Source organism: Eretmochelys imbricata, chromosome 5 (genome assembly GCF_965152235.1).
Source record: "Eretmochelys imbricata isolate rEreImb1 chromosome 5, rEreImb1.hap1, whole genome shotgun sequence".
In the NCBI taxonomy this organism is placed as follows: Eukaryota; Metazoa; Chordata; order Testudines; family Cheloniidae; genus Eretmochelys; species Eretmochelys imbricata.
Genome location: NC_135576.1, coordinates 83,421,159 through 83,433,890, shown reverse-complemented (window position 1 = coordinate 83,433,890; position 12,732 = coordinate 83,421,159). Strand labels below are relative to the sequence as shown.

Sequence of the window (12,732 nt, the reverse complement as noted above, 5' to 3'; positions counted from 1 at the left end):
AACAAGTAATAACGTTTTATTAAAGTTAGCATAGAACAAGTACTAATGTTTAGAAAGTTTTTTGGGGATTTTGTTGTTTCAGGAATACACTTCATTTTTAGCATTTACGTTTCCAACATTTCATTATTTTTCCCTTAAACATTAAGGTGCATATTTGCTGAATGAGAATTCAATATGATCCTGTCCAAATAGGCTATCTTGCAGATAGTTTCCCTAAAAAGAATAGGCTATTGTATTTCATGAATCAGTTAATTCAACATAGATGCTCTTCGAGTGGTCTTTACATAGCTTTTAACAGTAATTAACTTAAAATTGGTTGCTCTTTGTTAGGAAAATCCTCTGCATTGCTGGTTTTGCCACCATTAACAACATTAGCTGCTGGAACTTTTGGTTAAGTAACAAATTCATCTGTTTAGGTCAGACAAGAATCTATGTAAGCGAACTGAACATGAGGTATAGAACGGTCTTACACAATATGGTGGAGGTATTATTCTCCTTTGTAGGTTAGAATAAATCAAGAGTTTTCATTCTACTTTTAGCAGACAATATTTCATACTTCTTAAGGTGCTGTCAGCTACATATGCTTCAAATCTACAAGCTGTATTAAATATGGCAATAAAGAACCCCCACCACATACCATTATAATTAAGAGATGCATTACAGGCACTTTTGTGGAAGATTAACATCAAAATCACTGAAGGAAGACTGCCGTTACTGTCAACAGGATACCTGAAACACTAATTTAGCAGGGAACAAGATGGCTCTTGAACTGCCAATAGGATATGGAAATTTTCACTTGTATATTAATTCTAAGACATGAACTAGGCTGACAGCCCAAGTTACAATCCAATGGCTGTTCAATGGCCTATGGGAAGGTAGCTAGTTGGTGGTCTTAGTGTTACCAGCAAGGTGCCAGGATTCTTCTTCCTCATCCCTTAACTATTAAGTGTAGCAGCCCTGAAAGGCTTTGAATAGTTTATTTGGGCATTTTTTAACTCAAATGAAAGATTTTCAAACACTGAATATTTTCCTTCATCCCATACGCACCGAGACATTTTGATTGTTTCCCCACACCCTTTCCCAACATCTTTGAAAACTGCTCTAGACAGGGAAAAAGTGACCAAAAGTATCCACATCATAGAAGCCACAATTAAACTTGGCCCCCATTTTTTTTTTAATTTTATTTATTTATTTATTTTTTAAAGCAGAGCTGCTTCCTCTTTGACAAGGTACAGGCACATTGCCAGGCTAACATGCGAAAGCAATCACTGTGCTGCTTGTGCCACACTTGTTTCATGAGTGGATGATTTTAAAATTACTAGTGTTGTTAACCTGGCATCTTTCATGAGCACTAAAATATACTTTTATTTTTAAATGCTACCAACATAAAAGTTAAAACAAAAAATGTACCATTCCTGCAGTACTATGATGTACACTCTAGAAGCGTACTTATGTTTGAAATGCATCTGTGTTGCAACACGTATGGGAATTGTGGATCAGTATCACTCTTCTGAGAGCTTTTCTGTCTACACAGTGCATTAGTTTGCACCAGGGTGTCACACACTAATTGGCTAGTGCTCATTGGTGTAGTCCCATTTCAAATTTGTAGACAAGCCCTAAGATGTTATAGCCAAGATTTCAAATGACTCCACTTTTGAGAGCCCAGCTTGAGAAACCTTATAGTAGTGTAATTTACGAAAGTGCCAATCCTCTCAAAAATCAGGTCCCTCCAGTTGGAAACCCAAAAACACTAGTTGCTTTTGGAGATTTAGGCCTATACCTTTACAAAACTTGCTTCATTTTGGTTATTAATCATCAAACAGAAAAAGATCCTGAATAAGATACCAAGATGAAGCCCAATTACTTAATAGTTTACTATAGATAATGAATAAAAGAATCAGATTCTCTATACTATCGTATCTCCTCAGAATTTAATTCTGTTTCGACAAAGATATAATGAACTTTGATAGGAGACTTTAGCATCAGTGACAAACCCAGTCCTGTAATCCTAATGCGCAACTCACTCACAAAGATATTCCAGGAACATTAAAATCCTCATATGTTTAAAAACAGAGAAATTTGAAAAAGAGATTTATATTGAAGTTGAACATAAGACTATTTTGTGCTAAATTTACCCTGAAACAATTTTGTAGTTGAGAGCTGGATGATCTTTTGATACAGGAGGAACAAGAGGTTCTGGTTGCCACTCTTCAATCAATTCTTCCTTTTCCTGAAAGGATCAGAAGTCAAAGTACCCAATGTTTAGTATCTTTCAAATATGATTTCCATTATAGCAGATTATGGTATGATAAGCAGATGGGTATAGTTCTAACCAAAAGAACTATATCAACATGTGGCACCCTTCCAAGTCAATGTTGAACTATTACCCCCATATACTATACAGAGGGGCTCTGCACTGCTCAAGGTGACTTTGAATTAAAGATCTCATGGCATGTTTTGTAAAAGAAGAGGTGTTGACTCTGTGTCCTGGTCAAAATTTTAGCTAAGGCGATTTCTGATTACCAACTAGCAAAATCACCCTCTAATTTAATATTGGATACAGTATTCCTCACTTCCCGTCCTCAACCATTCTATAGCACTATTTAAGCAAACAGCTCTTGCATTAGAGTGCTAAGTGAAGTGACACAACAGAAGTAACAATTACTAATCAATTTATCGCAATCTACACATTGGGTAATATTGCACAGCATAGCATGTCATAACTACTAATCCTCGCAACACATGCAAGGTAGGCAATTGTTCCTGTCCATTTTTTAGATGGAGTAACAGAGGTTATGTCACTTGCCCAAGGATACATAGTGAATCAGAGTCAGAGCCAACATTAGATTTCAGGAGTTCCTTAGTTCCACCTATTCCTATGCTCTCTAACCCCTGAACTACATTGACACTAAGTAGGGCTATGATATAAGCATTAGCTATTAAAGGGATGTTAAGTTTGAAACTACTTTTAACTTATTTTAAAAGACTAACTAAATTTTTAGATACTGTGACTACCACTGACAACCTCCACTCTTTGGTTTTATAATTTAAGTAATTCTGTTGCACTGAACGAGCCCCATACATAGGATATGGGCAATTAACTAAGGTTACATTTACACTAGGATTGATATTGCCAATATATCCTATTATTGTTCTTAGCCCCAGTGTGGAAAAGGCTCCACTCCAGGAAGGCTTCTGACATTTTAAGTACCATTCTGTCTAGCCCAGCTACACAACAACGTTTAAAATGTCACCAGTCACTATGACCATGAGTTCTAAAATGTAACACCTCCCTTAACACTGTTGAAGAGTAACATTTCCTAGGAGTTATTTACCAGGTATAACATCCTACCTATCCTTGCAAAAAGACAAAGAAGGCCAGACACTCCTGATGATCTATTCACAAATGCAAAAAAGCTTTATGATATTGGATTTTCACATCAATATTGTGATTAAATGTCAATATAAACTGTAAGGCTAATGGAATATTTAAAACTATATGACCTACTTACTGATACTTATTACAGGATTACTTTAAGAAAATCCATTATTTTAGTAACTTCAATTTTTGTTTGAAGATTCTGATGCAGAAAGCTCATACTTATATTTAAAGAAAAAATTTCAAAGTCTAAATGACAAAAAAAGATTAGAATTAGGAAAGGGAAGTGTACACAACTGTAAGTTTGTTCTGTTGTGGTTTCAATATTTTCCTTTTATTTAGATGAATGATTGTTTTTGAACTGTGACATATTTGAAGAGGATCAAAATATAAAAGGCCCTATGTTTCAGAAGAGATTTTCTTAAAATTGTTTTAAGAAAGTGTTTAGACAAAACATTTGATCTTTTACATGTTGTATTTCTTATTGGAACTATGCCCAATGGCCATATGTTTGAAAGGAAATAAAGTGACATGAATGTGTGCAACAACATTAAGTCTAAATATTTGTTTAATATTTAGAAATAGCTACAAACATGTTAGAATGTGTGCTTGGCTACTACTGAGATTGAAAGCTAGTGTGCTCATGAATGTAATTATAGCACATGCATTAGATTTCTTCTCCCCCACCCCCATTTCTTAAGCAGTCTGCAAGGGGTTAAGAATTCTCATTAAGTTCCATCAAGTATTTAGCTAGTGTTAATGCTGCTAGCCTAGCATGTTGAGGGTGACATGCTATCGGTTTTTTTAACTAAATATTGTAGTTTTAATACTGATCTCTCTGTTCTCTATCAAACTGTCAATACCGTTTATTGCTGTGCAGCATTGTCCAGCAATATCCATATTCACCATTATCACATAAAGAGATCTGGGAGATGATGCCTGAAGAGTAAAGGCAGTGTCATACTGGTGGACAGAAGGTGAGTATTTAAAATTATAACATACAATTATATTGGTTAAAAATCTCAGGAACCCATGACCTGCAGTATGATAGCCTGCTGGTGGCAATACTTCTAGCCTAAGCAGATCCACTAAGGCCTCTCAGCCCCTTATTGACTACTAGGTACTAGTACAGAGGAAGTCATGGGGAGCTCCCCACCATCATCACTACTTTTTAGAATATAATGGCTCTGAGTACGAGGTGAAGTAGGAGAACCAAGAAAGAGAAAAATGAAGTACTGATGTTTAATTCTGATACTTACACGTGTAGTCCAACTGGAGTCAATGGGACTGCTAAAGTTAAACAAGAGTACAACTGTTTGCAGGAATAAGTTTAAAAGTTTAACAGAATTTTATCTCCCCCGATGTATAAAAGTTCTCAATCCTTTCTTAAAATTGCTAATATCTGAAGCGTTAAGTGCAGTATTTTATGCTGACATTCTATTTCCAGACTGATGATTTAGCAATTGCTTTCCAGGACAACAAAATTCAGCATGAATTTCAATTTCTCCAACAGATTTAAAAAAAAAAAACAACAATAACAACAACTACCTGAAGTTTCCATTGTTAAAACAAATCCATTCAAAAGTAGAGCTGATACCAATTTCATCTCTCTAGAAATTTAACAATTAATCCAATTCCTTCAAATTTCTGATTTCTAACTTTCTAAAAATTAAATTTTCCTCTAATTGGTATAATATTTATGATCAATCTTTTTTCCTGCCCAAAAACAAAACACATATTGAAAGATCTCTTACTCCATTTTGAAGTCACTAGAAATATCACCTTATCACAGTGGTTTCAATTTGTGAGGTGACCACACCACACTCTGAGTGTCACAACAGACAAATGTATTAGTATTATAAATTGTTGCTATAAGGAAAAAATCTGCATATTGAGAAGAATGTTATTACAATATACCTTAGGTGTGAGGTCAGATCGCTCTTGAAGTTTATAGGTTTTAGAGAAAAGAAGTCTGATTATCCACAGTATTAGAATTCCTTCCAAAATAAGATGGTAAGCAGGAGCCTAGAAATTAAAATAAATAAATAAAAAGTCCATATAAGTTTTAATCAGCTGGTATTTTTCCTTTCCATTATTAGATTTCTAAAAGAAACAAAGTTGCCTTGCATCAACTAGAACTGTTCATACATACCTCCTTTATTTAAAAGAAAAAAAAAAGCATTTTTATGGAAGTTCATGGCTTTGCAGATCCTGCCTTCTGAGTGTTAAAGTGAACAGGTATGTGTTAGCAGAAGACATAATAAACTGCTCTCAAAGTTGATATGTTAGGCAGTTTCAGTTCTAGAAAGGTGCATGGGAGGATTAGCGAGTACACTGCAGGTTAGCCTAAATTACACTAGCAAAGATGTGGATAAGGAGTTTGTATGGAAATGAATTGCATACTTTATTGGCTCAGCGTCACTTTTAACTGCATTAAATTCATACTTAAAAAGTTACACAGAATCACTGCTAGACAGACTACATTTGATTAAATCTGCAGCCGAATTAATAGAAACTGCATAAGGCTAAACCCTGCCCACGTAAGGAACAAGTTCATGCTAGACATAAACCTAATTCTAAAACGTATCAACACTTTATAGCTCTTTCAGAACATGCATTTAGCTATGTTTAGCTGATGTTGTGAAGGCCAAGACTATAATAGGGTTCAAAAAAGATCTAGATAAATTCATGGAGGATAGATCCATCAATGGTTATTAGCCAGGATGGGCAGGGATGGCGTCCCTAGCCTCTGTTTGCCAGAAGCTGGGAATGGGCGACAAGGAATCGATCACTTGATGGTGACCTGTTCTGTTTATTCCCTCTGAAGCACCTAGTCTTGGCCACTGTCAGAAGACAGGATACTGGGCTAGATGGACCTGTGGTCTGACCCAGTATGGCTGTTCTTATGTTCTATTCTATTTTAACAAGGGTCCAGTATACAAAATGGACATCAGTTATTTTTCAAGAACCTGATAGAGACACCCTTCTACCCACTCCATATAGGAATAAAACTGTGAGAAGTTATTTCCAAAAACAGTTTAGTATTTTGCAGTTTAGTATTTTGTTAGTATAGGGCCTACAGAAATGGAGGAAGTGGAATGCAAATGCACTGAGAAACAAAAGTAATAACAATTACCAATACAGATATTTCGATAGCCACCATAAACGTGGTAATAAGGACATATGCAACACATCACTTCACGTGATGACAGAAGCTGGTATTTGAAGAGCACTTTTCTTTTAACCGACATGAAAACGAAGGCACAAATTTCCCTGAGGTCACATGTTAGCAGAAGAGTTGGAGACGTTTTGGAGAAGAGTTTACAGCTCCATATTTAACCTACAACACTCCTGTTCAGTTCCACCAGTAGTAATAACTAGTGCCCTACCAAATTCACAGCCATGAAAAACATGTCACCGACCATGAAATCTGGTCTTTTGTGTGCTTTTACCCTATACTATACAGATTTCATGGGGAGACCAGCATTTCTCAAATTGGAGGTCCTGACCCAAAAGGGAGTTGCAGGGGAGGGGGTCACAAGGTTATTTTGGAGGGGGGTCACAGTATTGCCACACTTACTTCTGCGCTGACTTCAGAGCTGGGCATCTGGAGAGCGGCAGCTGTTGGCCAGGCACCAAGCTCTAAAGGCAGCGCTCTGCCAGCAGCAACACAGAAGTAAGGGTGGCATGGTATGGTATTACCACCCTTACTACTGCACTTCTGCCTGCTGTGCTGAGCCCTCAGTCAACAGCTGCCACTCTCCGGCTGCCCAGCTCTGAAGGCAGCAGTGCAGAAGTAAGGGTGGCAATACCATACCATGCCATCCTTATTTCTGCGCTGCTGCTGGCTCTGCCTTCAGAGCTGGGCTCCAGGCCAGCACCCGTTGCTCTCCAACTGCTCAGCAGTGAAGGCAGCACCCCACCTGCAGTGCAGAAGTAAGGGTAGCAGTACCACAACCCTTCCTACAATAACCTTGCAACCCCCAACTCCTTTTTGGGTCAGGACCCCTACAATTACAACACTGAAATTTCAGATTTAAATAGCTGAAATCATGAAATTTACAATTTTTAAAATCCTATGACTGTGAAATTGATCAAGATGGACCAGGAATTTGGTAGGGCCCTAGTAATAATGGTAGAAGTGCTATAGTAGACAGGCATCCGGAGCCACCAGAATTTAGTAACTTTAGCGTACAATTCCCAATGTATTGCTCATTTAAACTAGAATTTGCTCTAAACAATCCAGTGGCTACCAAAGCCTTGTTCCACTGTGATCACCAGAGGAGAGGAACTGGTGGCATCAGTTAGATAATTTCAACATTAGAGGGAAATAAAAGAGTATAGATAGTGACTCTCTCTGGCCTTGTTGTCATAGTACCATTGTGAGACCTCATGGTCTCCTTCTTTTGGGTTAGCACAAACAGGCAGAGTACCAGGAATGATACAGCCACAAGATCATAGTAGTAGTAACAGCAGAATGCGTTATATAAGAGGAGACAGAGGCAGCTCCCCTCCGGGTATTGCTGACTCCTGACACTTTTGCTTCCCCCCACCAGGCAGGAAGCACCCCTGACCTTCTCTGACTACACTTACTGGGGGATCCGCGAGCAGTGAGCGACGCATTGGCAGGTGATTTAGCAGGTCTAGCGAAGACCCGCTAAAATCGACCGCAGATCACTCTCCTGTCGATTCCTGTACTCCACCAGATCGAGAAGAGGTGGGGGAGTCGACGGGAAAGCGTCTCCAGTCGACATCGTGTAGCGTGGATCCCGCAGTAAGTATATCTAAGTGATGTCAATTGAGTTACACTATTCACTTAACTCAAACTGCGTAGCTTAGATTGAATTTCCTCTGTAGTGTAGACATGGTCTTAGTAAACAGGGAACTGAGAAGAGAAAAATTCTGAAGATATTCTTTCACTGCTCAACCTCCCTATTAGCTCTGAAAGTGATCAAATGAAACCCAAAATCCACTAGCCAAGGGGCAGGTTGTACTACCTAAACAATTACCTAACTTATTCTCAGGTTTCAGAGTAGCAGCAGTGTTAGTCTGTATTCGCAAAAGAACAGGAGTACTTGTGGCACCTTAGAGACTAACAAATGTATTTGAGCATAAGCTTTCGTGAGCTACAGCTCACTTCATCGATGCAGCTCTTGAAAGCTTATGCTCGAATTCATTTGTTAGTCTCTAAGGTGCCACAAGTACTCATTCACCTGAACATCTACCAATGTGATATATGCCATCATGTGCCAGCAATGCCCCTCTGCCATGTACATTGGTCAAACCGGACAGTCTCTATGTAAAAGAATAAATGGACACAAATCAGATGTCAAGTATTATAACATTCAAAAACCAGTCGGAGAACACTTCAATCTCTCCGGTCACTCGATTACAGACCTAAAAGTCGCAATATTACAACAAAAAGACTTCAGAAACAGACTCCAACGAGAGACTGCTGAATTGGAATTAATTTGCAAACTGGATACAATTAACTTAGGCTTGAATAAAGACTGGGAGTGGATGGGTCATTACACAAAATAAAACTATTTCCCCATGTTTATTCCCCCACTGTTCTTCAGACGTTCTCGTCAACTGCTGGAAATGGCCCACCTTGATTATCACTACAAAAGGTCATCTCTTCCCCCCCCCCCCCCCCGGCGCACGCTTTCCTGCTGGTAATAGCTCACCTTAAGTGATCACTCTCGTTATAGTGTGTATGGTAACACCCATTGTTTCATGTTCTCTATGTATATAAATCTCCGCACTGTATTTTCCACTGAATGCATCCGATGAAGTGAGCTCTAGCTCACGAAAGCTTATGCTCAAATAAATTTGTTAGTCTCTGAGGTGCCACAAGTACTCCTTTTATTAAGGTTAGAGTTGCTGCTTCTTCTGTGAGCAGTACTTTTCATTGCCTGACCTGCTAGGTAACTCAAACAAGATTCCAATACACGTAAGTAGGTCACCACCTGGATTATATGTGGGATAGAAGAGATTAGAGCAACACCTTTACCTATGAAGTGGCAACCAGGTCATCAATTTGTTTCTAACACAGAAATGCCTGTTTCTAACAGTCTGGAAATAATTACCCATGCTATTCCATTAGCATAAAATGACAATAGAGTCCCTCTTAAGAGAAAATAAATTCAGAGTTTGAATTCATAAATCTTTGCCTTTCAATAATAGTACTAAAGGTGTAAACTAAAGTCTCCTCTTATTGCCTCCACTCTCTTACCAAAATGATAGATTTCGACTCAGAAAATAAGTGTGGCAAAAACAGCATGTACCAAAATATAGCATACAGTTTAACAGAAGTAACATCACAATATGGAACAAACTGCCTCCAAGTCAGAAGTGGCTCATAATGATGACGAGCACATGGCATAAATTCTCAAGGTGAATGTGAAGCCCCACCACAGATGGATACTAGATTTACCTTGAGACACACAAATGTCACCATATTTTAACTTTGACAAACATGCACAGCATCTGCCAATATAGGAACTGCTCTTCCGGACCGGACCCAGCGTCCTGTCTCTGATGCTTCAGAGAAAGGTGCAAGAACCTGACAATAAGCAGACAGGAAGTAATCTACCTCCCACATTAGGTCTCATCCTAGTCTCTAATAGTTGGAAGTTGGTTCATACATGATGCATAAGGTTTAATACCTCTTCCAAAACCTGATAATAAATTATGACAACTATGGATTCCCAGGGGTCATATAAATGTCCAATCTCTTTTTGAATCTTTTTGTTAATTCTTGGCCTCAATGACTTCCTATGGCAGCAAGTTCCACAGTCAAATGACAGGTCATGTAAAAAACTAAGTCCTTTTATCAACTGCAAATTTCCCACTTTTTAATTTGGCCAAACATCCCCTTGAACTTGGATTAAGTCACAGGAAGATACTCCTGCTCTACTGTCACTACTGCATTTGTTATTTTCTATACTGTGATCCCCTCCCCTCCTCTGCAAGGTCAGCAATCCCACTTCCTCACACCCTGAGTTTCTCCAGGCCACTCAGTCATTCTCCTTGCTCGTCTCTGAGCCCCACTCAGGTCTGCGAGAAGTGACCAGTGCTGCCTGCTCCAGTGGTCTTATCACTGAGGTCAGCAAACTATGGCCCGGCCTGCGGGACCCTCCTGCCCAGCCCCTCCCCCACAGCCTCAGCTCACTGCACTGCTGGTGCAATGCTCTGGGTGGCGAGCTCCTGGGGCAGCGCAGCTGCAGAGCCCGGCCTGACCTGGTGCTCTGTGCTGCGCGTTGGTGTGGCTGGCTCCAGCGGAGCAGAGCGGCTGTAGCGCCACCAGCCATCGGTGCTCTAGGCAACACGGTAAGGTGGCAGGGAGCGGGGGGGGTTGGATAGAGGGCAGGGGAGTTTGCATGGATGGTTGGGGCGGGGGTGTGGATAGGGGTAGGGGCAGTCAGAGGGCAGGGGGGGTTGAATAGGAGCAGGGGTCCCGGGGGGCAGTCAGAAAGGAGGAGGAGTTGGATGGGGTGGCCAGGGGCAGTTAGAGAGCAGGAGGTGGTGGATAGGGTGGGGTCCTGGGGGGGGGGGCGGAGGACCATCAGGGGGCGAGAAGTGGGGGGGGGGGGAGGGTAGAATCACAGAATAACGGAGTTGGAAGGGACCTCTGGAGGCCATCTAGTCCAACCCCCTGCCCAGAGCAGGACCAATCCCAACTAAATCATTGGATAGGGGCTGGGCCACGCCTGGCTGTTTGGGGAGGCACAGCCCCCCCCAACCGGCCCTCCATACAATTTTGGAAACCCGATGTGGCCCTCAGGCCAAAACGTTTGCCCGTCCTTGCCTTATCATCAGCTCTATCGTACCCTGCCGCGCCGACTCACTGCCCCGCTCCCTGGGCGGCCAGTACAGCCTGGTGCTTGGCTCCTGCTGGAATCACCAGGGCCATAGGGTCCCCCCCCCCCCCCGCCAGGGCGACACAACACCCCTCCCCCGAGAGCTGGTGTCACCAGGCGGGACCGTCACCCAGCGCCCCGCTCCCTCAGGCTGAGCTCGCGGCCCCGCTGAAGGGGGGGCGGGGCGGGGGGATGCCGGACCCGGCTCCAGCGGGGGTGGGGAGAAGGCTCACCTCATAGAAGGCCTGCACCATCTCCACCAGCACCCACTGCTGCCCCATCCCCACCGCAGCCGCCGCCGCCATGGCTTCCGGGCCCCCGGAGCGCGCACTGACGTCAGCCGGCATGACGGGACGGGAGAGAGCGCGCGGCTGATACGTCACCAGGCCGTGGCCACGCCCCTCCCCGCCCCAGCCGCAGGATTCAGGGCTTCCTCTGACGGCTGCGGCGGGGCGGGGCGGGGCCGAAGGGCGCGCCGAGCAGAACAGGCCGGCGGGGGGCGCTGGCTTGGCCGGGGACGCGAAGCGTTTGTAAATCAGCGGCTCCCTGCCCTGGGTAGCCACCGCACGGGCCCGAATGATCGTGGGCTCAGTGCATAACTGGCACGTTGTCAAAGCAGGGAGGTCAGGGAGGCAGATGGGTTGGAAGCCTGTGATGAATAGTGACTAGAAACGCCTCAAGGAAGCACGCTTCATTATTAATTACAAAGAGAAGGGCACAAAATAACTGGCCATTTTTGCTAACCTGTACTAGACATTGGCCCAGGTTCACACAGGGTATATTCCAGCTGGGACAGAGGGCCTGAGCGGGGGAAAGTTCCCCTGGGGGTGGGTGTAAATAGTTTTCCTGCCTATAAGGACAGTATTTTCCTCTTTTGGAATAGGTGAATATACACTGTGTACACTTGTGTTGTTTTTACTTAGTACATTGTTTTAAGCATTACAAATCGTAATACACCTCTTTTTAACTTCCATGTCCTTGGGACTGTTGATTTATACAATAATTATAAGGAATTATACAGCAGGAGAAATTTAGTTTAACATTGGTTTACCACTTACTTTGATTTAATGGTGTCTTATGCTTGACAGAAGCAGAAGTGGATAATCAAGCTTGATCTAAAACTCTGCCAAACACAGAATTCCAACTTCTGCTGTAGATCATGAAAGGACAGCGTACAGGGGAGAGATACTGAGCAGAGATAAGGAAAATATTAAGCACTGAAAGAACAACTTTACACATTCCCTGATCCCAGAACTGGAGGAAAGCAAGAGTCATGCTTAAGTAACCTTTCCAGGATGAAAATATAAAATATGCTAATCTCGGGGTCATGGGAGAAGAATAAATGTACTTGTTTTTGCACACTGACCCTGTTAAAGTTGCTGGACAACACCACACCTAGTTGCTTCTAGAATCATAGGAGAAGAGCTCTAACACCCCTCAACTTCTTACTTAGGTTTTGAGATGCCAGTTTATAAGCCTGAACACTATTCA

General features: G+C 41.9%; 1 protein-coding gene across 3 annotated transcripts in view; it reads right to left on the bottom strand.

The window, feature by feature from the left end:
- SPTLC1 (serine palmitoyltransferase long chain base subunit 1) overlaps window positions 1-11,583 on the bottom strand; it is a 52,682-nt gene extending 41,099 nt beyond the window's left edge. Inside the window, exons 1-3 of one of the 3 annotated variants that reach the window (XM_077817416.1) lie at window positions 11,475-11,583; window positions 5,297-5,404; window positions 2,136-2,230 (exon numbers count right to left, since the gene is read on the bottom strand). In XM_077817416.1, the coding sequence (XP_077673542.1) occupies window positions 2,136-2,230; window positions 5,297-5,404; window positions 11,475-11,546 (275 nt within the window). In that variant the 5' untranslated portion in view covers window positions 11,547-11,583. Of the gene's footprint in view, window positions 1-2,135; window positions 2,231-4,638; window positions 4,670-5,296; window positions 5,405-11,474 lie in introns of those variants that run through there. The other 2 variants (XM_077817418.1, XM_077817417.1) reach the window with 2 other exon arrangements.
- Between the last annotated feature and the right edge of the window lie 1,149 nt (window positions 11,584-12,732).